This window comes from Carcharodon carcharias, chromosome 13 (genome assembly GCF_017639515.1).
Source record: "Carcharodon carcharias isolate sCarCar2 chromosome 13, sCarCar2.pri, whole genome shotgun sequence".
NCBI classification, from domain to species: Eukaryota; Metazoa; Chordata; class Chondrichthyes; order Lamniformes; family Lamnidae; genus Carcharodon; species Carcharodon carcharias.
The window spans coordinates 114255648-114280587 of NC_054479.1; the positions used below are offsets into that span (position 1 = coordinate 114255648).

The following is a 24940-nucleotide window of genomic DNA, read 5'->3' on the forward strand; positions in this document are numbered from 1 at the left end:
ATTAAATCATCTTACTTAAAATTGTAGTTGCAGGAAGCAGTTTAGTGTGGACTAGCCAATAGGAATCTTTTGATCATATCTCAATTCAGTTGTAGGAAAAATAAAAATTGAAGATTGCATTTTCCCTCCCACAAAAGACTCCAATGTCTGAAGTAGTATGTACAGAATAATCACCATTATAGGGTGATGATCAACCCAAGGATACATTTTAAATACTGGTCCATGAGATAAATATTAAAACTAATGGTCTTTGAGTTATTAATGCAGCTTTTATTAGATGTGGTTTTTTTAATTTTGACATGTAAACCGTTTCAAAGATTGTTATATGTATAAGCTATATTCTGAATTCAGGTAACATCTGTGCATCCAAAATGCACACACTTATCCCCAAAACTTCTGTTCCTTTTGGTACAGATAAGAGTATATGTCAGCCAAAATACTTTAAAGCCCAGTACTCAGAATATTGAGAGCAGCTTTTCAACTTGTGGAAAATTAGTATTGTGGATTAATTAATCCACAACACCATTATCACACTCAAGCTGCAAGTTGGAAACCTATCCCTTGATGTCAAGACCCTGCCTGGACAACCAGTATTAAAGCGTTTCATTTGCTTGTATAGGAGCTTTCTGTATCAGGTGTTGGTATGACACTTCTTTTGAAATTGGGGCCAGGTAATTCCATTGTGTATTTAGTAAACGTATGTGGTTTTAAAAAACTAATAAAATTATTTCTGCATCAGGAAATGATTAAGATAAATGAGCCAATCAGCTAAAACTTTGGGTCATGTTTATGACACAAACATTTTTTGGTTGGCAGGGGGGTAAAATAAATTCAGTTATTCTTAACGTGGGGGCTGATAATCTTTTAGAAGTGTATCTTTGTGCAAAATATTGCATTTAACATCTGTTACAATGTAGGAAATGGCAACAGAAAAGCCCCATCTCACTCACAAGTGTATCTTTGTTCAAAAAAACAAATATAAAACATTCTATTAGTTTTTTTGAACAAAGATACACGTGAGTTGCAGGCACTTTTTTGATGCCATTTCCTGCAGTGTAACAGATGATAAGTGCAATATTTCAGGTGGTATTGAGGGCTTACCTACCAGGAAAGTTCTAGGTTTGATCTCTGAATCATAGTGAGTATAGTAGTTTACAGAGTCACCTGCTCATAGCACTTGTGTAAATTACCAGTAACAATGGGATTGGACTTAACTTCGTTATCAGAGTTCTCTTCACACATGAAGAATGGCCACATGAGTAAAGTTGCTGGCTCGTCTCGCATCTTAGTCCAATAGGTGTCTGTGTTAGAAGAGATGGGGAGAAAAGTGCAGGAAGAGAAATTGCATTTACAGAAGCACTGAATTATGACTGCTGTAAAATGCTATTTTATGGGCATATTTAGTAAATCAATTGCTTGTTGGATAGCTAGTCTTTGAATGATTGTACTTGTGCATAATTTTCATTTCACTTTGTGGATTTGAGCTTTTTAAACTATTAGTTTATATTGAGATTATTTTCCTCTGCTTCAATTTTGCCCTTTTCATTTTGCAACATTTTTACACACTAGAATGTTTGTTACTTTTTCCTTAAACTACACCAGTTTACTCATTCTAATGCTGATCATTTAATCAATATCTATACTTCTTAAAAAAAAATGAGATCCACATTCACGTCCTTAGCCCCAACCCCATCTATCTTCAAAATAGCAAACACACAAAATGCTATGACCACAGTAAAATAGCTTTGCCCAATGGAGAGAGAGAGAGGCCCAGAACGAAGAACATAGAATGTTTTAATATTTTTTATGCTTATAAAGCACAGAAATCTGAATGGAGCTTTGCACTGTATTTTTCCATGAAATTCACTGGATTAATCAGTTGAATCTGGAGGACCCATGTTTTGTCATAACATCTCTTTTGTGAAGTTATTTATCAGAATTGGCAATTTGCTTTCTGATGCTGCCTATTTTTATTTTCCTGCCAGTACATACCCGAAATTGTACAACTGTACAGCAAAGATGGAGAAGATCTCTGGGATGCAGCACGCTACAGGATCATCATCAGCACATGTAGTACAGCCGGATTATTCTACCAGATTGGATTAAGGTATAATGAAGCATGCATTATTAAATATTCTGTATTGGATTTCTATTGTATCATACTTAGATGAAGGGTTTCTATGTAATGCATCCTTTCTCTAGGGTGGCAGCTATAATTCATTGTAAGAACAAATATAATTTACTCCAGTTAGGGTTTTGCATTTTTGGAAATGCGTGTTGTATGAACTCTCATGTGTTTGCAACATTAAACTGGATTGAATTTCTTATATAAAATTATAGATTTGTCAAGGTGCAAGCTATAGTAAAGAACTTGAAAACATATATGAAAGCTAGTGCTGCAATAATTTAACATCTTGCTGGAGAATAAAGTGACTTCATTTGGACTTGTGCTTGACCACTTGTCTTCATTATAGCATATTGCAAAAAAATCAACAGAAAAGAATTGATTATCTGCACTTAGAAACTTTGCTCCTTGTGAATATTCTTCTTACACATTATAATTTTGAATTTGTGAAAATAAGTTTCTTGTCTTTTTAAAGACTTCTTGGCCAGTGCTCATGTAATAGTTTCACTTCTACAACACTTTTTCTACTCTCCATCCAGTCAATCATCAATTTCTTGTGATAGTCTGCATCTCTTAGTCAGTGCTTCTCTTAGTGTGTATCACAGAGAGAAAGTGCTTGACTACTACTACTTTCAGCTTCTCCCATTTTACCTGGGGTCACCACAATGCTGGTTGATCACCCTTCTCCATCAATTCATGTAAGTCACCCATTCTTCTTCCAATCCTGCTGGATTTAAGTCTCTCCCCACTGGATCTTCCATCTGGTCCTAGGCCTTTCTCCTCTTCCTGGCAGTCCCATCTTCTTTATTCACCTCACCACATTTCCTCTGTCTTTCCACAACAGATGACCATACCATTTCAGTCTCCTCTTGACTACTTTCTTTGATGCTCCCACAATCTTCACTGACCCCCTGATGTGCTGGTTTCTGATTTTGCCCTTTTTCATTACTCCACACATCCATCTCTGCATCCATATTTCATTAGTATTCAGTCGTTATTCCTCCCTTCTTGATGTTGCCCAAGTTTCTGCACTATATAACAAGACCAGTCTCTCAATTGTCTTGTAGATTCTTCCTTTCAGTTTCAGTGATGCGTTTCTATCACATAACACTCCACTGCACTTCTTCCAATTACTCTAACCAGAGCTAATCTGTTGCTTCACTTTCTTTGCTGTACTTCAGTCCTGTGCCACCACTGACCCCAGGTACTTGAAACTACTTATTTTCTCTAAGTCTCCATCCATAATCTTTGTTTTCACTCTGACCCTCTTCCTTAGGCTTAAACTGAGAGTTCATAAATTGGTATTTGGTTGACTGATCTTCATATCCCTCTCTTCCAGCGCTTTTCTCCAGTTCTCCAGATATTTGTCATATTCTCATCATCCCCACCTAACAACTCAATGTCATCAGCAAACATCATTGACCATATCACTTCCCATCTCACTTGCTCAGTTAGTACAATCAGGATCAGGAAGGGGCTCTGTGCTGATCCTTGGTGCAATCCAACTTTGGCTTGGAAACTCTGACTCTGACACATTGCTTTTTACTCTTGTCTGGCACTCCTTTACATGCCCAGTAATGGTCATATGTACTTCTCGGGGACCCCGTGAATTCTAGCACATCTCCAGACCTTGTCCCTTGGCACGCAGTCATAAGCTAGGTCAATGAATACAATCTTCATGTTGCATTAGCTTTCCTGATATTTCTCCATCATTTGTCTCAAAGTAAAAATGGCTTCTTCGGGGCATGAATCTGAACTGGCCTTCGTGGATTTCCACAATTTTTCTAGATCTCTAGTCCGTGACACTCTCCCATATCTTCAAGGTACATGGTAAGAGTTTAATTTCTTTGTAGCTTTTGCAGTCTTGAATGTCTCCCTTGCCTTTGAATATTGGTACCAAATGCTTTCCCTCCATGTCCTTGGGGTTTTCAGTCTTACCATGACACAATTGAGTAACTTGTTTAGGACTTGGACCCCCTATTCACATGGGCAGGTCTATTCTTCTGGTATCTCATCTGGTCCCACTGCTTGGCCGTTTATCATTTCTTTCAGCACTATTCTGATTTCTTCCAGATTGATGCTGGTTGTCATTCCTTGATTTGCAGCTACCTTTTCTGTCTCTTCTCAGATTTTCTTCATTCATAAGCCCCTTAAAGGGTTGGCCCCCACCTCGCCTTGATTTCATCCACTGAAAATGCTAGACAATTATGTTTAAACTTTGATACTAACGTTACCTTCGTTCAGAGTACCTTTGGCTGTTGTTTATATATCAAATACCTGTCTCTGCAGCAATTGGTATGGAACACCAAATGAATAATTGTCACTAGTCATTAGTCTATTTGTTCCTGATATGCAGTTGGCACCATGTGTTCTCACAGACAGCCATTGGGATATCCAAATGATGTATCCTGGAACATATATTTTCATTTCCCTTACTGAAGGTGATCCACTACTACTGCCTTTTTTAAACAAACCAATCGCTTATGTGGCAGATAAATTGAGATCCAAATACATTGTCCTATTGCATAAGTAAAGGCAATAGTGTGACAGACAGTGTGGAAAATTACTTTTTTACTTTTGCTGTATAGAAACAACTGCCTTGTAATCATTGCAAGACAAGAAAAGTATAAAATTAATTTTGAAAATTGATTGCAACTTCTTCTTTCGCTTGCCCCCACCCCTCTTTTTAAATTACTTTTGAACAGCAACTGTTGGTAATAATTATGCTTTTCTCATTGGCACCCCTCCTGGACCCATTTTTTTAACTACCATTTCCTTTTGCCTTGCACCATCATCCCTTTTTTTGTGTAATTTCCTCTGTTCTCCACCCTATCACAGAAATTGCCTTTTGCCCTTTCCTCCCAACCCCTTTGTTTTAAACCTGTTACGTCTCTAACTTTCTCGACAAAAGGTCGTTGACCTGAAACAATAACTCTACTTCTCTTTCCACTGGAGCCACCTGTCCTATAAAGCATTGATTATTTTTATATTCAAGGTAACTTTGGCTTTGGTTAATAATATAAAACAGGTAATATCGATTCAGCTATCTGATACATGCTATTGATCAAAATTACTCCTATTGTTTCTGTACTTGAGAACCTTGCACATTACAGACAGGAAAATGTAATCCCAGAAACACAAAGAATATTGTCCACATCATGTAATTGAGAGGCACCGATTCAAGACAGAAAATGTATAAAATGGCGTCTGCATGAACTGGTAATGTAGATGTATTGTTGAATCCCAAGCTTGAGTTGAAAATACCCAATATCCAGAATTGGGCATGAAAAAGCATGAGAGAGATTTTAAAACTGCATGACTATGACATGACTAGCATTGACTTCAGATTCTTCATCACCCAAAGGCATTGTGGCAGCATCAAATATTTGAAAACATTCTTTCAATAAAAGAAGTCAAAGTTGATTATCTCTGAAGATGTCTGTTCATGGAAGGTTATGAGAACCAATGGAACTTACCAGATTTACTAATGCCAGCTTTATAATGCTAGATAGCTAAAATGATCTGGGGAAGCTAGTTTCAGTTTAGGATCTTTGTTTTATTTCAAAATATTGATGAAAAGAAAGCAGAATGTCTCTTCCAAAACTAGATAGCAGTAATCATTCACTTTTTGTTTTCTTTAATTAAAGGACTGGACACTTTACTCATGTTTTTGTTGATGAAGCTGGTCAAGCTAGTGAACCTGAGTGTCTCATTCCTCTGCTGCTAGTATCTGAGGAAGATGGACAGGTATGATGTGAGAGCAGATAAAATAGATTTGATTTGTTTTATATTGAGTCATTAACATGTTCGCCCTTGAGCTCATAATGAGTATTTCCCTAACCTAGCTTTATCTCCACATGCAAATTCTGCTCTCAGGTGGCACTGAAAATCTTGTCCCAAGTTGCAGACAATGGGAAGTAAGCTAGAAAAGGTGCCTACATTATGTAGAATGCTAGATTATTTATATCATTTATATGTAGCTCTGCCAAAGGCTTGAATAACTGGAATCCAAAGGTTAAATGATGAGATATTATACAAACTAGGATTGTATTTCCTGGAATTTAGGAGAATATGAGGTGATTTGATCCAAGTTATTAAAGTGGACAGATAGGATAGATAGAAACTATTCCCGTTGGTTGTGGAGTCTAGGACCCAGGGGGGCATAGTCTTAAAATTAGAGCCAGACCTTTTAAAAGTGAAATTAGGAAACAAAAAATTTACATACAAAGGATTGTAGAAGTTTGGAACTCTCTTCTGCAAACAGCAATTAATGCTAGGTCAATTGTAAATTTAAAGTTTGCAATTGATAGATTTTTATTATCCAAAGGTATTAAGAGATATGAGGTAAAGGCAGGTAAATTGTTAGATTTGCAGATTAACCACGATCTTGTTGAATTGCAGAACAGGCTCAAGGGGCTAAATGTCCTACTCCTGCTCGTATGTTAAGAGTAATAGTGTTTTTGATGGATTGCTGTATTAAAATTAATGAAATTACCTTGAATAACTTGGAAAATGTTAGTGTAGAGTTTTGTATTGGCCACTCGCCAAAAATGAAAAAGGATTAAAACAAAAAACTGTGGATGCTAGAAATCCAGAACAAAAACAGAATTACCTGGAAAAACTCAGCAGGTCTGGCAGCATCGGCGGAGAAGAAAAGAGTTGACGTTTCGAGTCCTCATGACCCTTCAACAGAACTGAGTGAATATTACGAGAGGGGTGAAATATAATCTGGTTTAAGGTGGGGGAGAGAAGTTGGGGGGGGTGGTGGTGTGGTTGTAGGGACAAGCAAGCAGTGATAGGAGCAGATAATCAAAAGATGTCACAGACAAAGGAACAAACAGATGTTGAAGGTGGTGATATTAACTAAACGAATGTGCTAATTAAGAATGGATGGCAGAGCACTCAAGGTACAGCTCTAATGGGGGTGGGGTGGAAAGACTAGCAGGGCATACAAGATTTAAAAATAATGGAAATAGGTGGGAAAAGAAAAATCTATATAAATTATTGGAAAAAACAAAAGGAAGGGGGAAGAAACAGTAAGGGGGTGGGGATGGAGGAGGGGGTTCAAGATCTAAAGTTGTTGAATTCAATATTCAGTCCGTTGGCTGTAAAGTGCCTAGTCAGAAGATGAGGTGCTGTTCCTCTAGTTTGCGTTGGGCTTCACTGGAACAATGCAGCAAGCCAAGGACAGACATGTGGGCAAGAGAGCAGGGTGGAGTGTTAAAATGGCAAGCGACAGGGAGGTTTGGGTCTTTCTTGCGGACAGACCACAGGTGTTCTGCAAAGCGGTCGCCCAGTTTACGTTTGGTCTCTCCAATGTAGAGGAGACCGCATTAGGAGCAACGAATGCAGTAGACTAAGTTGGGGGAAATGCAAGTGAAATGCTGCTTCACTTGAAAAGAGTGTTTGGGCCCTTGGACGGTGAGGAGAGAGGAAGTGAAGGGGCAGGTGTTGCATCTTTTGCGTGGGCATGGGGAGGCGCCATAGGTAGGGGTTGATAAGTAGGGGATGATGGAGGAGTGGACCAGGGTGTCCTGGTATGCCGCGCGGGGTGTGCGTGTGCGTGTAAAATTAATAAATGTCTCCAAGTCCCAATGAGAGCATGAAGCAGCACCGAAGTAATCATCAATGTACTGGAGAACGAGTTGTGGGAGGGGGCTGGAGTAGGACTGGAACAAGGAATGTTCCACGTACCCCATAAAGAGACAGGCATAGCTGGGGCCCATGCGGGTACCCATAGCCACACCTTTTATTTGGAGGAAGTGAGAGGAGTTAAAGGAGAAATTGTTCAGTGTGAGAACAAGTTCAGCCAGACGGAGGAGAGTAGTGGTGGATCGGGATTGTTTGGGCCTCTGTTCGAGGAAGAAGCTAAGGGCCCTCAGACCATCCTGGTGGGGGATGGAGGTGTAGAGGGATTGGACGTCCATGGTGAAGAGGAGGCGGTTGGGGCCAGGGAACTGGAAATTGTTGATGTGACGTAAGGTGTCAGAGGAATCACGGATATAGGTGGGAAGGGACTGGACAAGGGGAGAGAGAAGGGAGTCAAGATAATGAGAAATGAGTTCCGTGGGGCAGGAACAGGCTGACACAATCGGTCTGCCAGACAGTCCTGTTTGTGGGTTGATGACAATGTTGGGGTTGGACCTGAGAGAACAGAATGCAGTAAGTTCAGAGAGAGACAGATTAGAATGGGTGAGAGGAGCAGAGAAATTGAGACGACTAATGTCACGCCGACAGTTCTCAATGAAAAGATCAAGAGAAGGTAACAATCCAGAGGGAGGGGTCCAGGTGGAGGGAGAATATTGGAGGTGGGTAAAAGGATCCATTGAACAGGGAGAGGACTCCTGCCCAAAGAAGTGAGCACGGAGACGAAGACGGCGGAAGAAGAGTTCAGCATCGTGCCAAGCCCGAAATTCATTGAGATGAGGGCGTAAGGGTATGAAACTAAGTCCTTTGCTGAGCACTGAACGTTCAGCGTCGGAGAGGGGAATGTCAGGGGGTATAGTGAATACACGGCCGGGGTTGGGATTGGAAGATGGGGTGGGGATGGAGGGACAGGCAGGGGTGGAGGGTCCTAGATGGGTGTTGGTGTCAATGAGTTGTTGGAGCTTGCATTCCTTAGCACTTGAAAGAGAAAAAGTTTCTTGTTGAGGTGTCGGATGAGACGAAGAATAAAATGAAACTGGGGGCACACGCAGCTTTGAAAAAGGGTGCTGGAGGGAGAGATAGAGTGTGTTCATATGGCGGCGCATGGCACTGAGTGTGGATCTCAGACTGTGACAGGAACACCAGTCCGAAAAACGTTTTATGTCCCGGAGATACCTGTAATCCTGGGTGGGTTCAAAACAAGAGGGATGGAATTTCAGTTGAAATCCACGTGGGGTAAGTCGGAGACTGAGACAGTTTATTGAAAAAGGAGAAATGGCTGTGAAATTGGGTTTTAGTAAACACCTTGTCCAACACCAGGAGAGAAATGGAAAGCAATGAAAGTGAACAAGGAACAAGGCAAAAGAGAGATATGGAAATCTTGTCGCAGAGAGGAGCAAAACTTCCTCAAGGTAGGCATTCCTTGAAGAGGAGTGGCAATCAACTAAACACAGAGATAAAAACAAAAAACTGTGGATGCTGGAAATCCAAAACAAAAACAGAATTACCTGGAAAAACTCAGCAGGTCTGGCAGCATCGGCGGAGAAGAAAAGAGTTGACGTTTCGAGTCCTCATGACCCTTCAACAGAACTGAGTGAATATTAGCAGAGAGGTGAAATATAAGATGGTTTAAGGTTGGGGGGTGGGGGGGTAATGGTGTGATTGTAGGGACAAGCAAGCAGTGATAGGAGCAGATAATCAAAAGATGTCACAGACAAAGGAACAAAGAGGTGTTGAAGGTGGTGATATTATCTAAACAGTTCCTCTGACATGTCCTCCTCCTTCCTTAACCGAGGTTTCCCACCCACGGTCATTGACAGGGCCCTCAACTGTGTCTGGCCCATCTCCCGCACATCCGCCCTCACGCCTTCTCCTCCCTCCCAGAAACATGATAGGGTCCCCCTTGTCCTCATTTATCACCCCACCAGCCTTTGCATTCAAAGGACCATTCTCCACCATTTCCGCCAACTCCAGCATGATGCCACCACCAAACAAATCATCCCTTCACCCACCCCCGGCGGCATTCCGTAGGGATTGTTCCCTCCGGGACACCCTGGTCCACTCCTCCATCATGCCCTACTCCTCAACCCCTACCTATGGCACCTCCCCATGCCCACGCAATAGATGCAACACCTGCCCCTTCACTTCCTCTCTCCTCACCGTCCAAGGGCCCAAACACTCCTTTCAAGTGAAGCAGCCTTTCACTTGCATTTCCCCCAACTTAGTCTACTGCATTCGTTGCTTCCTATGCAGTCTCCTCTACATTGGAGAGACCAAACATAAACTGGACGACCGCTTTGCAGAACACCTGCGGTCTGTCCGCAGGAAAGACCGAAAACTCCCTGTTGTTTGCCATTTTAACACTCCACCCTGCTCTCTTGCCCACATGTCTGTCCTTGGCTTGCTGCATTGTTCCAGTGAAGCCCAACACAAACTGGAGGGACAGCACCTCATTTTCCGACTAGGCATTTTACAGCCTTCCGGACTGAATATTGAATTCAACAACTTTAGATCTTGAACTCCCTCCTCCATCCCCACCCCCTTACTGTTTCTTCCCCCTTCCTTTTGTTTTTTCCAATAATTTATATAGATTTTTCTTTTCCCACCTATTTCCATTATTTTTAAATCTTGTATGCCCTGCTAGTCTTTCCACCCCACCCCCACTAGAGCTGTACCTTGAGAGCCCTACCATCCGTTCTTAATTAGCACATTCATTTAGATAATATCACCACCTTCAACACCTCTTTGTTCCTTTGTCTGTGACATTTTTTGATTATCTGCTGCTATCACTGCTTGCTTGTCCCTACAACCACCCCCCTCCCCCACCTTAAACCAGCTCATATTTCACCCCTCTCCTAATATTCACTCAGTTCTGTTGAAGGGTCATGAGGACTCGAAACGTCAACTCTTCTTCTCCGCCGATGTTTCCAGACCTGCTGAGTTTTTCCAGGTAATGAAAAAGGATTGTTGTTGTAACTGTTACCTAAAGAATAGTTCAACAATCTCGCACGTTAATTTCTATATTTTTTTTCCTTTTCCCATCCCAGCCTCTATTAAACAGGGTTCGGTAGCAATTTACTTTGTTCACCCATAGGCTTGTAGCCCAAATCCTTAGAGTTGTGATGTAGTAAATGGAGTGTGGTTGAGTATAATGTTTTCCTGCTGATTTAATTGTATTTGATTTGCTGAAGTATTTAGAATTGGGATTTCTTTTTTCTTTGATCAACACAAAATAAGGTTTTCTAGTTTTGTTTTAGCCCTTCTCATTTCATGTACATGGAACATTTTAGGGCTAGGGGTGACCCTTTTGTGAACTAGCAGTAAATATGTATATTTTGTATGCTATCAGATTGTGCATTATGGATATTTTGCATTTATAACCTATAATTCGGGGCTGGGGATGAATGCAACGATGCAAAAGAAGGTTGCACTGAGGAGATTCTGATATTTTGAAATTTCTCTCCCAGGTGTGCGGGAGTAGTGAAGGGATGAGAGAAGGCTTCTGTAATTTGCAACATGATCAGTTGTTTATTATTAAACCTACAGATTGTGCTTGCTGGTGACCCAATGCAGTTGGGGCCAATAATAAAGTCTAGAATTGCTACAGCTTATGGTCTACCTATTTCACTTCTGGAACGATTAATGACACGGCCTTCGTACTCTAGAGATGAAACTTTTGGTGCATTTGGATCCTACAATCCTCTCTTGGTGAGCTTAGCCCTTGTTTGCAGTAACCAAATACTGTAGTCATGTCTACACACAATATAAGATGATTTGTACTTTGTCATTTTGTACAGCTGCTCCATGTTCATATCTTGGTAAATATAAATTTACACAGTGATTAAATTAAGGCTTTAGGAGTTTCTTTTTACACTGTTTTACACTGTTTACACTGAACTAATATTAATGCATACAGATTTAGGAACTGCGTGTTGGAAAAATGCTACTTGAGAGTGTAGGTTATCTGGAGCTCTCTGACAGAATAGTCTAACAACTAAGGCCAGATGACATTAATGGGAATGTGCTTATTTTCATCTTCGTCCTGTTTATTCACTTCCGATAGAGGAAGTAAAGATTATGTTTTCAGTTGGTGTGTGTACAGACTAATTATTTCAAGTATTAAGAATGTATTTATAGTTCAATTTTAGTGACTCGTTAAAATAGTCCCTGCTTCACTGCAGTACTACAGTGGTGCAGCAATGGAGTCAGTTCATCAATTTGTACTGTATTAGAGCAAAGCAAGGCCCTTATCAGTTTGGGTCTCTCCCCAGGATTGCTGAAGGTTGGACAGTCAGGGCATTGCAATGTGATCTGTGTCTTGAGAATGACCTCACTGGAAGCTCGACACGCTCAGAGCCACCTTGATAATCTTGCTATTCTGGTATAAAGGGGGGTGAGATCTCTGGCTGAGGTAATTACGTCAGTTAAATGAGGGTCATCTTCCTTTCTGCAAGACACTGTATTTTAGGGCAGCTTTGGGCAGAGTTTCACATTTATTTGATTCTGTTTGCTCACAAGCAAATGACAGATGTACCCAGAGGGATGAGAGGAAAGACACAAAACAATGGTGAGCTTCAAGATCACCACTGCATTGTTTTATAAAATGTGGAATCACTGTGTGCTATTTCAATGTAGCTGAAAGCTACTTGTACAAAATTTGACTTACAAACAGATCATCTTTTGCATTGATTAATAATTGGAGAAATAAAACATCAGTGTGTAGGTTGGATTACACTCTGGCGTAAGCACATGACATAATCAGAATATACAGTACATAGTTACATCTCCTATGGCAAGTCCGAACATGTTGGGCTATAACTTGGATACTCCTGTGTTTTTTGGGTAACCAGCATGCCCCAATTCAAATGAGATGGGCAGCACATAAAATTGGTGCACCAACCTCATTCCCATGGTTGTAACATGGTCCCGAGTGGATCTCATGCTGCACCGCTGTCTGTCGCACTATTGCGGCTCTGTGCACCACAAGGGGCCTAGTGACATTTTGAACAAAGCACGTGCTGCAGGCAACCTTCCGTTTTTGAAAGCACAATCTTAAAGTGAAGCTGTTCTCTGTGTTGCAAGCTGATCAATAATCTCTTTGGGGAACTCCAGGTCAAAGAGGATGTCATGCCATGTCAGGGAAAGTGCTCCCCACTCCAGTGACACCATCCTGAAGGCACTTGTCAGACAAGTGGAGGCCAGGGTCATTCAGCCATAAAATGTACTATATACGATATAGTTAATTTCCGGTGATGTGACTCACTGATAAATTGTATTTCTCACTTTCTTCCTGTAATTGTCCTGTTGCTAATTACCCACTTTTTAATATTTCCTATCACACCCTGTATCTTTCAGGAGGATAGAGCCTAGACCATATCAAAAGCTGAGTAAAAGTCGCGAGTTATTATAAAAAATTGACCCAGGAGTCATAAGGCTGTAAGAACCTGTGAATTCCAATAAAGTAATTTGCGGATCAGGTCAATTTTTAATTTGTACAGGAATCTGCCAATATCTTTTGCAAACCTAATCAATTCTAAAGGCCAGAACTTTGAGTTCTAGCTAATCATACTGCTTTCAACAAAGTAACATTAATTGGTAGGTTGGTTTTAATTTAGTTTGAGATAATTTGCAGGTGCTCTAAATTGCAAATAATATAGCAGAGGAAAGACAGCTAGGTAGCTGCACAGAAAACTATAAATATATCATTTTGATTCAGATGTGTGACATATTTAACCCCCCTCTCTCTTTTTAGGTGACAAAACTAGTGAACAGTTATCGGTCACATTCATCTTTACTTGACCTGCCCTCTAAACTGTTCTATCATCAAGAGCTAAAGATGTGTTCAGATCAGTCTGTGGTCAACAAGTTTTGTAACTGGGAAAAATTGCCCAGGAAAGGCTTTCCAATAATTTTTCATGGATTGAGGGTACGTTGTTGGATATAATACATTTCTAAAGACTTCAGTATATTTTTTCACAATTAAAGCATTGTAGATTGTATGATTTTAATTTGAACAGAGTTATATGGAATAAGATTCCACAACCTGTCATCACAGTTTAATTGACAGCTCCGAGTGCTTATAAAATCTTTGATGTGGGGCTATGAATACAAATGTGTGTTTTCATAAGGAGTTAAGTACTTAAATGAAATGTTTACTTTTATAAAGGATTTAGTTGTTGAAGGGATTTAAATGTATTGAATGGGTTTATGATTTTTTTAAAAATAAAGTCTGCAATCAACATTTGGAACTTTATTTTATTTCATCTCAACATGGCTCTTGAGGTCGTTCAATAGTGGATGCTGGATGAGTTAGCATGGAGGGGGTAAGGGCAAAGGGTGGTGGGTAGGGTGGCATGGGTTTGTGCTAAGTTGGCCTGGGTATAAAGGTCCATGGGGGAGTGGATAGAGGGGCATAAGGGTACGAAGGGTGATAAGACTTGGGCAGAGGCATACGTTGGCATGGATGGAGCACGGGGAATGTGTGAGGGATGAGGGCTAGAGGGCTGCTTTTTGTTTCATTATTTTTCTTACAAGTCCCAGAGTGCCATGGTGGGCTTTTCACACAGCCTCCTTTCACACCTGGGAGCCCTTGTGGGTCCCTCTGAACTCTTTCCAGGGGTGGCGGGCCTGACTCCTCTTAACAGCCATCTTCCCCCACCTCTCCCCTCACCACCCCCACCCCGGACCAAAAATTAGAATATCAGGGGCACTTCCTCCCGAGTTGGATTTGCAGAATTGGGAAGTTTACTGATTCTGTGCTCTCGAATAGAGTGCAAAAATTCGGCCTGTGGTGTCAGCCTAGATTAGGTGCATAAGTCCTGGAGTTGGGCTTGAATTGATGACTCTGTGGCTCAGTGGTGAGATTGCCACTTAGTTCAGTTAACTGTTAAATGTTCCAGTTTTGATATCTGTCTGTGCTGAGCCAGCTAATCTCAGTAAACACGGTAGTGTCATACAGTTGACCTGTGGATCTTCAGGCTGGTCTTCAACAGGGAAGGAAATGTTGAGTACACCTTTAATTGTTTAATTATATCCTTCCTCATGTGGATAGATCTGACCCTTAATTCACAACATACTAGAAAACACACTGACTTGTAAAATGCCCGATTAACATTTAAGTTAGAATTATTCAAGCAATGATTTTCAGTAGGATGTATTTTATGCTAAGCAGCCAGTTAAGTGGGAGAAATTGTCATGAATTGCAAAAATCAAATTGCCATAGCAATTAAGAAGTGTTTTGTCTACAACTTCATTTGTCTTTATTCAAATATAACTGTGTGAAATGTTGAATCCTTAAACCTTGCTCGGGATTGGTGACGTTGCAAGTAACTATTGACCCTGTGAGGATGTTAATGATATTAATCCTTTTACAAATCCAAAAGTCTTCTATAGTATATAAATAGCAAAAGGCTAGTAATAGGAGGGATGGGGCTGATTAGGAACCAAAAAGGGATCAATGCAGAGGGCATAGCTGAGAAACTAAATGGGTATTTTGCTTTCGTCTTTAATAGGGAATAAAATGTTACCAAAGTCAGAGTGAGAAAGGAGATTGCTGAGATACTGGATGGGCTAAAAATTGATAAAAGGGGAAGTATTAGAAAGGCTGACTGTATTTAACATTGGTAAGTCACCAGGACCAGATGGGATGCATCGAAGGATGCTGAAGGGAAGTAAGCATGGAAATTTTAGAGGCACTGGCCATAATCTTCCAATCCTCCTTCAAAAAGAAGAATTACAATTGTTGCACCTTTGTTCAAAAAAAGATGCAAGGGCAAACCCAGTAGCTACAGGCCAGTCAGATTGACCTTGATGGTGGGAAAGCTTTTAGAAAGGATAATCTGGGACAAAATTAAGTGACACGGACCAGTGTGGAGTAATTAAAGAAGCCCAGCACAGATTTGTTAAAGACAAATACTGTTCAAATAACTTGAGTTTTTTTGATTAAAGTAACAGAGAGGGTTGGTGAGGTTAATGTGGTTGATGTGCATGTGGACTTCCAAAAGGCATCTGATGAAGTGCCACTTACCAGATTTGCCAGCAAAGTTCAAGCTCCTGGTATAAACGGGAAAGTGGTAGCATGGATGCAAAGTTGGCTGAGTATATCAGACTGGAGGATGGTATGCAATGGAGTTCCTCAGGGGTTGGTACTAGGACCACTGATTTTTCTGGAGGTATATTAATAACCCAAAATTGGTTGCACAGGGCACAATTTCAAAATTTGCAGATGACATAAAGCTTGGAAGCATTGTGAATGAAGAAGAGGATAGTGATAGATTTCAAGACGACAGGCTGATGGAATCGAACATGTGACAGATGAAATTCAATACAGTGAAGGGATGCATTTTGTCAGGGTGAAGGGACCAGTCAGATTGAGAAAATGGTTAAAAAGAAGTATGGGATTGTAGGGCTTTATAGAAAGGAGCATAGAGTACAAAAGCAAGGAAGTTTTGAGGAACTTTTATTTTAAAAAAAAAGTGGTTCTGCCTGGAGTACGGTGCCCAATTCTGGCAACTGCGCTTTAGGAGAGTGTGAAGGCTTTAGAGGGGGTACTCAAAAGATTAATGAGAATGTTTCCAGAGATGAGGGAGTTCAGTTATGATGTGGATAGATTGGAGAAGCTGGGGTTATTTTCCTTGAAGATTGAGAGGAGATTTGACAGAAGTGTTTCAAATCATGGAGGTCTCAACAGAGTAGATAGGGAGAAATTGTTCCCATTGGCGGAAGAGTCATAGAGGTCTACAACCCAGAAAAAGGTCCATCGGCCCATCAAGTCTGCACCAGTCAAACAAATACCTGACTATTCTAATCCCTTTTTCCAGTACGAGGCCCATAGCCTTGTATGCCATGGCATCACAAATGCACATCCAAATACTTCTTAAATGTTATGAGGGTTTCTGCCTCTACTACCCTTTCAGGCAGTGAGTTCCAGGTTCCCACCACCCTCTGGGAGAAAAAATTCTTCCTCACATCCCCTCTAAACCTTTACCTTAAATCTATGCTCCCTGGTTATTGATCCCTCCACCAAGGGGAAAAGTTCCTACCTGTCTACCCTATCTATGCCCCTCAATTTTATACACCTTAATTATGTCCTCCCTCAATCTCCTCTGCTCCAGGGAAAATAACCCCAGTCTATCCAATCTCTCCTCATGATTAAAACTCTTCAGGCAACATCCTGGTAAATCTCCTCTGCACTCACTCTCTAGTGCAATCACATCCTTCCTAAAGTATGGATTCCAGAACTGCACGCAATTCTGTAGCTGTGGCCTAACCAACGTTTTATACAGTTCCAATATAACCTCCCTGATCTTATATCCTATGCCTCGGCTAATAAAGGCAAGTATCCCATATGCCTTTTTAACCACCTTACCTACCTGTCCCGCTACCTTAAGGGACTGGTGGACATGCACACCATGGTCCCTCGGATCCTCGGTGCTTCCCAAGGTCCTACCATTTATTGTGTATTCCCGTGCCTTGTTTGTCCTGCCCAAGTGCATCACCTCACACTTATCCGGATTAAATTCCATTTGCCACTGATCAGCCCATCTATATCCTCCTGTAATCTAAGGCTATCCTCCTCACTATTTACCACCCCACCAATTTTCATGTCATCCATGAACTTACTGATCAACCCTCCTAAATTCAAGTTTAAATCGTTTATGTATACCACAAACAGCAAGGGACCCAACACTGATCCCTATGGAACGCCACTGGACACAGTTATCCAGTGACAAAAACACCCCTCGACCATCACCTTCTGCTTCCTGCCACTCAGCCAATTCTGGATCCAATTTGCCAAATTGCCTTGGATCCCATGGGCCCTTACCTTCGTTATCAGTCTCCATGCGGGAGGCCTTATCAAAAGCCTTGCTGAAGTCCAAGTAGACTACGCCAAATGCATTGCCCTCATCTACACACCTGGTCACCTCTTTGAAAAATTCAATTAACATGGTCAGACATGACCTCCCCTTAACAAAATCATGCTGACTGTCCTTGATTAATGAGAACCAGAGGACACCGATTTAAGGTGTTTGGCAAAAGAAGCAATGGTGACGAGAGAAAAAACCTTTTAATGCAGCAACTGGTTAGGATCTGGAATGCACTGCTTGAGATCATGGTGGAGGCAGATTTAACTGTGGTTCCAAAAGGAAATTGAATAAGTACCTGCAGAGAGAATATGAAGGACTGTGGGAAAAGAGTGGGAAAGGCGGACTAGCTGACTTGCTCCTACAGAGAGTCGGCACAGGTGCAATGGGCTGAATAGCCTCCTCCATTTCTGATTCTATGAAATCATGTGTGTATGGTAATTAGTAATTCATATACCTTGTAATTGTTACTTGCGTTGTGAAATACAACCTATTTCCCTTGAATGGAACGACACGAGAAGTAAAATAAACTCTAGATTTATTAAAGGTACATTACATCTGGTTAACGCGGTGCACCATGTGCATTTTCATTCACTTTCAAATGTTTTTTACAAATGGTCACTTTGATCACTAATAATTGAGAGAAACATTTACAGGAAAAGCTGTACAACAATTCATTCTTGTAGCCATATCTGATTCTAATTTTGTAATCATTGTTAATTGAAATTAATTTGCTAAAATTTCAGGGAAATGAAATGAGGGAAGGTAGCAATCCATCATGGTTCAACCCTAAAGAGGCAGTTCAAGTAATGCGTTATTGCTGTCTCCTGGCAAAACACTGCACGAACCCAGTACAGCCTTCTGACATTGGGGTCATTACACCTTACCAAAAACAAGTAGGTACATAGAGATATCCATTATAACCCTTCCCGGTTGTAGGGCCTCTTCACTAACTACTGTTCTTCCATTTCCACTCAAAGTGGAAGTAGGTGACATTTCGGGTACTCGTTAACCTGCACACTCCCAACTTGCAATCATGTTTGTTGCCCACTTTCAACTTGTTGCCCTATTAAACCTTTAATGCAGCAAGTGGTTAGGATCTGGAATGCACTGCCTGAGATCATGGTGGAGGCAGATTTAATTGTGGTTTTCAAAAGGAAATTGGATAAGTACCTGCAGAGAGAATATGAAGTGCTGTGAGAAAAGAGTGGGAAAGGCGGACTAGCTGACTTGCTCCTACAGAGAGCATACTATGTATACTAGTATAGTATGCTATACTATAGCAAGACAAGGATTCAAAACACTGAGGGGGTTAAGTTGGATATTGTTTGTTTTTTTCTATATGTTGTAAAGTCCATAGAAATAATTGGCATGAGAAAATATGATGAGATAGCCCTGTGAGATGGAAGCATAAAGGTATAGGTTAAAAATATGATCAGTTTCCCCAGACCTTGATCATAGTATGCACAAATATACAAGTGAATGTGTTTTTGTTTTGTGCATACAGGTACAAAAAATCAGAATTCTTCTCCGAAGTGGTTACCTCTCTGACATAAAGGTTGGATCTGTTGAAGAATTTCAAGGCCAGGAGAAACTAGTCATAATTGTGTCAACAGTAAGCTGCATTACCACTTGCATTAATTTGAAACCTTTAAGTCACTTATAATAGTTCAGTTGCATTTGGGGATAGTGTTAATATAGAAACTGTCCTGTGCATTAAAAACACAAAATGCTGCAGGCCAGGCAACATCTGCGGAGAAAAAGAGTTAACATTTAAGGTTAACATTACAGCCAGAACACTGCAGTCTACACTTCTATCCTTGTTTAACTTTATTAAATGAAATTTTTTATCCATATAACTTTGTTGTCCCTAGATATCAGGCAAATTTGATCTAATGTTTGACCACTTGATAAATGTTATACTCAATAATATATGCAGTTACAATAGAAAAGAGTTGCACAGTCAGGGTTCTCACAATGGATATTAATTTAAATATGGTAATGCATACATTGTATTTTTACTGCTAGCACTAAAAATTGCATAATTATGCAATTATTGCAGCATTCATAATGTAACACAAAATTTACAGGATTATTCACCCTGCAATCGGCAGACTAAATTAATCAATAATACTTATAAAAATTAAAAAGCAAAATATGAACAGATCAGACCGTGCCTGAATAAAGAGGAGCCAATATTCAGGTAAAATCCCTCATACTTTCGCTCTAATAGTGACCAACCTGCTCTGAGTTTCCAGCATTTACTAATTTTATTTCGGACCAAAAGCACCTATTCATATTTTATTTTTCTCGATTGTAAATCACTGTTGTGGTTTACAACGTGCTTTTAATTTTTTTTTGTCTTTTCCACCCATCTATATTCTCTATTCATATTTAAAAGGTACATTTGCAAATCTACTTTTTCTAAAATGGCGAACACAAATGTTTGACTTGTAATTTATAAACTTTATATAGGTATTAATACTGGTATTGGTGGATAACATTTAGATAAAATAACAGTTGTGCAGGAAAATGCGTGATAAACTAGAGGCTTTTCTACTTCCAAGAACAGAAAATACATTTTTAAATGATAATTGTTTAAAGCTAGAACTTAAGTTGTAATGTTTAAGGGGAGGAGCGGTATGCTTGGCAACATTAGGCCCACAAATGAAACAGAAACCTAAATAGCTTGTGTGTCTGCTTTCCTTTAAAATAAAATTTTGATCATAAAACAAATTTAGTAAATAGTGGATGATTCCAAAGTGGTGGCTGGTTAAAAGAAAATGTTAGTAACATGGAAGGGAGACTTTCTGCCAGGTTTTCCCAATCCTCTGCTGTAACTTTAGCAGGAGATGAGTAAAACTGCTGGAGAAGTGGTGGGAACTGTCGTTAGACATTTGAACCATTTCTTTGGGTTTCTGTCAATCTTCCACCAAAGTCGACAGTAGATCAGGCAAATGCCATGGAAACGCCAAGTAAAGAAGTGCCAGAATCTCGGACATGAATCATTGGATAGGTTGTGGCACGAGACGTTTACTGTTTGCCTCCTGAAGAATATTCTGTTTTGCTTTTAGAAAAATCTTCCCTTCACTCTCTTTGAGCACCAAATTATTTAAATTGTGGTCATCTTTCAAAGAAGACTTGCCAGACTTGTTATGTGACAGGTTGTACTCTTCAAGAATTGTTGAAGATGTTTTGAAGCAAAATTTTAGTAGAAAGTGCTATTTTTCTAAGCATCTATTCTTAAATGTGTTAAAAAGCTACACCTTTTGGAACAGGAAGGTTACAAGATAAAATCATTCCTTCATTGATCATGTGAGATGTGTTTTAAAAGTTCTGATACTGGTTAAATTGTAAACCAGCAATATAGTTTAATACCTATGTACAAATCCTAATTAGAGATGAATCAAACCACAAGTAGTAATCCTGCTCCTATTCACTATTTTTCACTCTTGTTCTGTAATATTGTAAGCTCCTTTTCTTAAAGTATTTCACAGCAGATTTTCAGGCAGAATATTAAGTGTACAGCAAATAAAAACATACATAGTTTTAAGCTGTTGCTTTATAGTTATATGTTGTTTGGTGCATTTTTTTATTTACTTCTTTGTGTGAAAACTGACAAACAAAATAAGAAAATAATGTTGAAATGGCTTTACCAACCTTTTGTTCAGGTGCGGTCCAGTGAAGAAAATCTGTGTGAGGATACTCGTTATGTTTTAGGGTTCCTTTCCAACCCCAAAAGATTTAATGTGGCCATCACAAGAGCAAAGGCATTATTGATTGTGGTTGGAAATCCACATATTCTCCTCAAGGTGGGTGAAATTCTTCCTTAAATAGAATTTCTGTCTTTGAGTCTTGATTGTGCTTTAACATCTTGGTTTACTTGATTTGTAAAAAGTTGTTATTTGTAAAAAGATCTGTGTATGTCTTAGCAGGTTAACTTTAAACTGCCATAAAAACAGAATAGTGCATGAAAATTGGTTGTAATAATTTATTAAAATTATCTCAATGAAGGAATATCATTTTTCGATTAAATGGTACCACAGTGAAAATATTGGGACATAGATTATAATAAGACTGCTTAAAAATGTCTACTCATTACAGGATCCATGTTGGGGTGCATTTCTGGAATACTGTGTTGTAAATGATGCATATGTTGGTTGCAATCTCCCACACGAATTCTTAGTTCAGCAGGGGTAAGTTTGTTTTCAAATTGCTGTCAATCCACTGTCCCAGCTCCTCTTCAGTGAGGTGGGCTAACCTAAGTTAATAGTTAAGCTAAAACAGGAAGCTCAGGCAGCATCTGTGAAGAGAATAAGAGTTGACAATTTGGGTAAATAGCGAAAGGGGATAACTAAGTATGTGATGGGTAGGTATATAGGAGGCAAAATAGAGCAGGTTCCAGTAACCCAAGACGCTGGTAGAAGAAAAACAACCTACTTTGGTTGCCAATCACCAATATGTCTCTCTTAAATTCTCATCCTTTTTGTTTAAATTCATTTTTGGTCTCACTCCTCCCTGTTTCTGTAACCCCCTCCAGCTCTAATGCCTCCCTGCATCCTCCGCAAAAAACTCTCCATTTCTCTGGCATCTTATCCATCGTTTCCCTTTACCCACTGTTGACAACCAGGCCTTCAGTCACTGAGGCCTCCTGCTGTGACATTGCCTGCCCAAACCTCTTCACTTTTTCCTCCTTTTAAGATCTTCAATACCTTTTTTGACCAAGCTTTTAGTTCCCTCTCCTGCTATTCTTCCTGGGCTCAGCATCCATTTTTTTAATATTACATCTTTGAAGTGCCTTGTGACCTGTCTCGATGTCAAGGGTTCTGTGTAAATGCACACAGTTGTCTTCTCAGCTGTGTCCTCTTTATATGTTATTCCTTTTGCAAAAACTCAGTATTCTACCAGATAATTCTGTGGTCTTATCCACATTAGCTACGAACAAGAACACTATTGGAGTTACTTGTCTGCAGTGTGTTTCTGTAATGGCCTGGGATCTTGCAGTATTAAGTAACATAAATAGTACTTTTGGTATTTGGGCAGCTGCTGCTGATTGTATGGGGAAAAACTGAGACAGATGTTGACGTGACTATTAATTCAAAGAAGCACAGATTGTGCAGGTGACATTCTCTTCCATTCGGTGTTGCTAAACAGTCTTGTCAGTGGACCACTGAACTCGTTGCATTTTGTTGCTGTCCTCCATGTCATTGGTGCCCCCACTCATCTGAAAGCTGTGCTTCAATGGTGGCTGTATGTGTGGTCCATGCTGTAAAATAAGTTATGCAGAATTGCAAAATGCACTCTGTAGGCTGTTTTGGTGGAAGTCTCCTGACCTGTCCAGATGTCTGAAACATTATTTCAGGATTCCAATGGTCTACACAGTGAGGGCTTCAGTTGACATGGATCTATTTTTAGTTGAGTTCTACTGCTGAGCATGGGTTCCAAAGAGGTGCTATGGACCATATTTGCAGGTTACAAACAAGCAGCTAGTTTTTAACTTGGTGTAGAAGGCAAACAGTATGGGAATGCTTAACTGATGTAATATAGAGGTGTCATGGCAGCTGCTAGGAAGGCAGACACAGAAGTACAGGATCATCACACCATTGGGACATTGATAGAGTGGTATTTTTTATGATTCATTAAGATAACAGTTGTGTGTGAAGAAACACACGCAAGACTGTGAAATCCTGCCATCTGGAAACCCCAGCTCCGTATCTGACTGCTTCTCAACAGCCGTTGGATAGTAATGAATCTGCTTAAAAAGAAAATATTTACTGAGCTTATGGGGAAAGAGCAGGAAATTGCAAAGCTCTTTCAAAGAGCCAGCAGAGGCACAATGTGCTGAATGGCTGCTTCCTATGCTGTATGGTTTGTATTCTTTACTTTGTGTTTGTGTGACCTGGCATCACCTACGACAATTGCTATTCTGAAACAAGTCCATCCTGCACTTTGACAGGATACAAGGCAGAAACTGAAAATGATCGATTGAGGAGTGTAAGGACTGAAGATTGGAAGGTAGCAAATGTCACCCCATTATTGAAGAAGGGAGAGAGAAAACCGGGAACTACAGATCTATTAGTCTTGCATCAGGAGTGGGGAAAATATTAGAATCTATTATAAAGGATTTGATAAATAGATACTTGGATAATCATGATCTGACTGGACATAGCATGGATTTGCAAATGTTTGATGAATTTGTTGGAGTTTTTTGAGGACATTAAGAAAATTGATAAAGGAGAGTCAATGTACGTGGTACACTTGGATTTTCAGAAGGCTTTTGAAAAAGTCCCTCACAGCAGGTTGATTAGCAAAATAAAAGCACATGGGATAGGAGGCAGTATACTGGCATGGATTAAGGATTGGCTATCAGGCAGAAAACAGAGAGTAGGAATAAACGGATTGCTTGGCAGGCTGTGACTAGTGGGGTACAGCAAGGATCATTACTTGGACCCCAGCTGTTCACAATATTTATCAATGATTTGGATGTGGGGACCAAATGTAATGTTTCCAAGTTTGCGGATGAGACAAAGCCAGGCGGGAATATGTGTTGTGAGGAAGATGTAAAGCAGCTACAGGAAGATTTGGATAAACTTATTGAGTGGGCAAGAACAAGGCAGATGGAATATAATGTGGAAAAATGTGAAGTTATCCACTTTGCACATCTGTCCCTTCTACCAGAGTATTTCCTAAATAGTAAGAGATTAGAAAGTGTAGATTTACAAAGGGACCTGGGTGTCCTTGTCCATAAGTCACTGAAAGCTAACATGCGGGTGCAGCAGGCAATTAGGAAGGCTAATGGAATATTAGCCTTTATCGCAAGAGGATTTGCGTGCAGGAGTAGTGAAGTCATATTTCAATTGTATAGAACTTGGTTAGACTGCACCTGGAATAGTGTGCAGTTTTGGTCTCTTTATCTCAAAGGATATTGTTGCCATAGAGGGAGTGCAACAAAGGTTCACCATACTTGTTTCGGGGATGATGGGACCGTCATACGAAGAGAGATTGGGGAAATTGGGCCTGTATTCTCGAGTTTCAAAGAATGAGGGATGGTCTCATTGAAACCTACAAAATACTTAAAGGAATAGACAGGGTAGATGCAGGTAAGATGTTTCCCCTGGCTGGGGAGTCTAGAACCAGGGAACACAATTTCAAAATAAGGGGAAAGCCACTTAGGACTGAGATGAGGAGAAATTTCTTTATTCAGATACTTGATAATCATGATCTGATTGGGCATAGTCAGCATGGATTTGCGAATGTTTGATGAACTTGGAGTTTTTTTGAGGATGTTACTAAGAAAATTGATAAA

At 40.1% G+C, this 24940-nt stretch overlaps 1 protein-coding gene across 1 annotated transcript in view; it reads left to right on the plus strand.

Moving 5' to 3' along the window:
• mov10l1 (Mov10 like RISC complex RNA helicase 1) overlaps window positions 1–24940 on the plus strand; it is a 68421-nt gene that overhangs the window by 39547 nt on the left and 3934 nt on the right. The window contains exons 18-25 of the mRNA XM_041203116.1: window positions 1986–2107; window positions 5773–5872; window positions 11318–11479; window positions 13524–13697; window positions 18381–18530; window positions 19142–19249; window positions 21306–21446; window positions 21739–21830. Of these exons, the coding sequence (XP_041059050.1) occupies window positions 1986–2107; window positions 5773–5872; window positions 11318–11479; window positions 13524–13697; window positions 18381–18530; window positions 19142–19249; window positions 21306–21446; window positions 21739–21830 (1049 nt within the window). The remainder of the gene's footprint in view (window positions 1–1985; window positions 2108–5772; window positions 5873–11317; window positions 11480–13523; window positions 13698–18380; window positions 18531–19141; window positions 19250–21305; window positions 21447–21738; window positions 21831–24940) is intronic.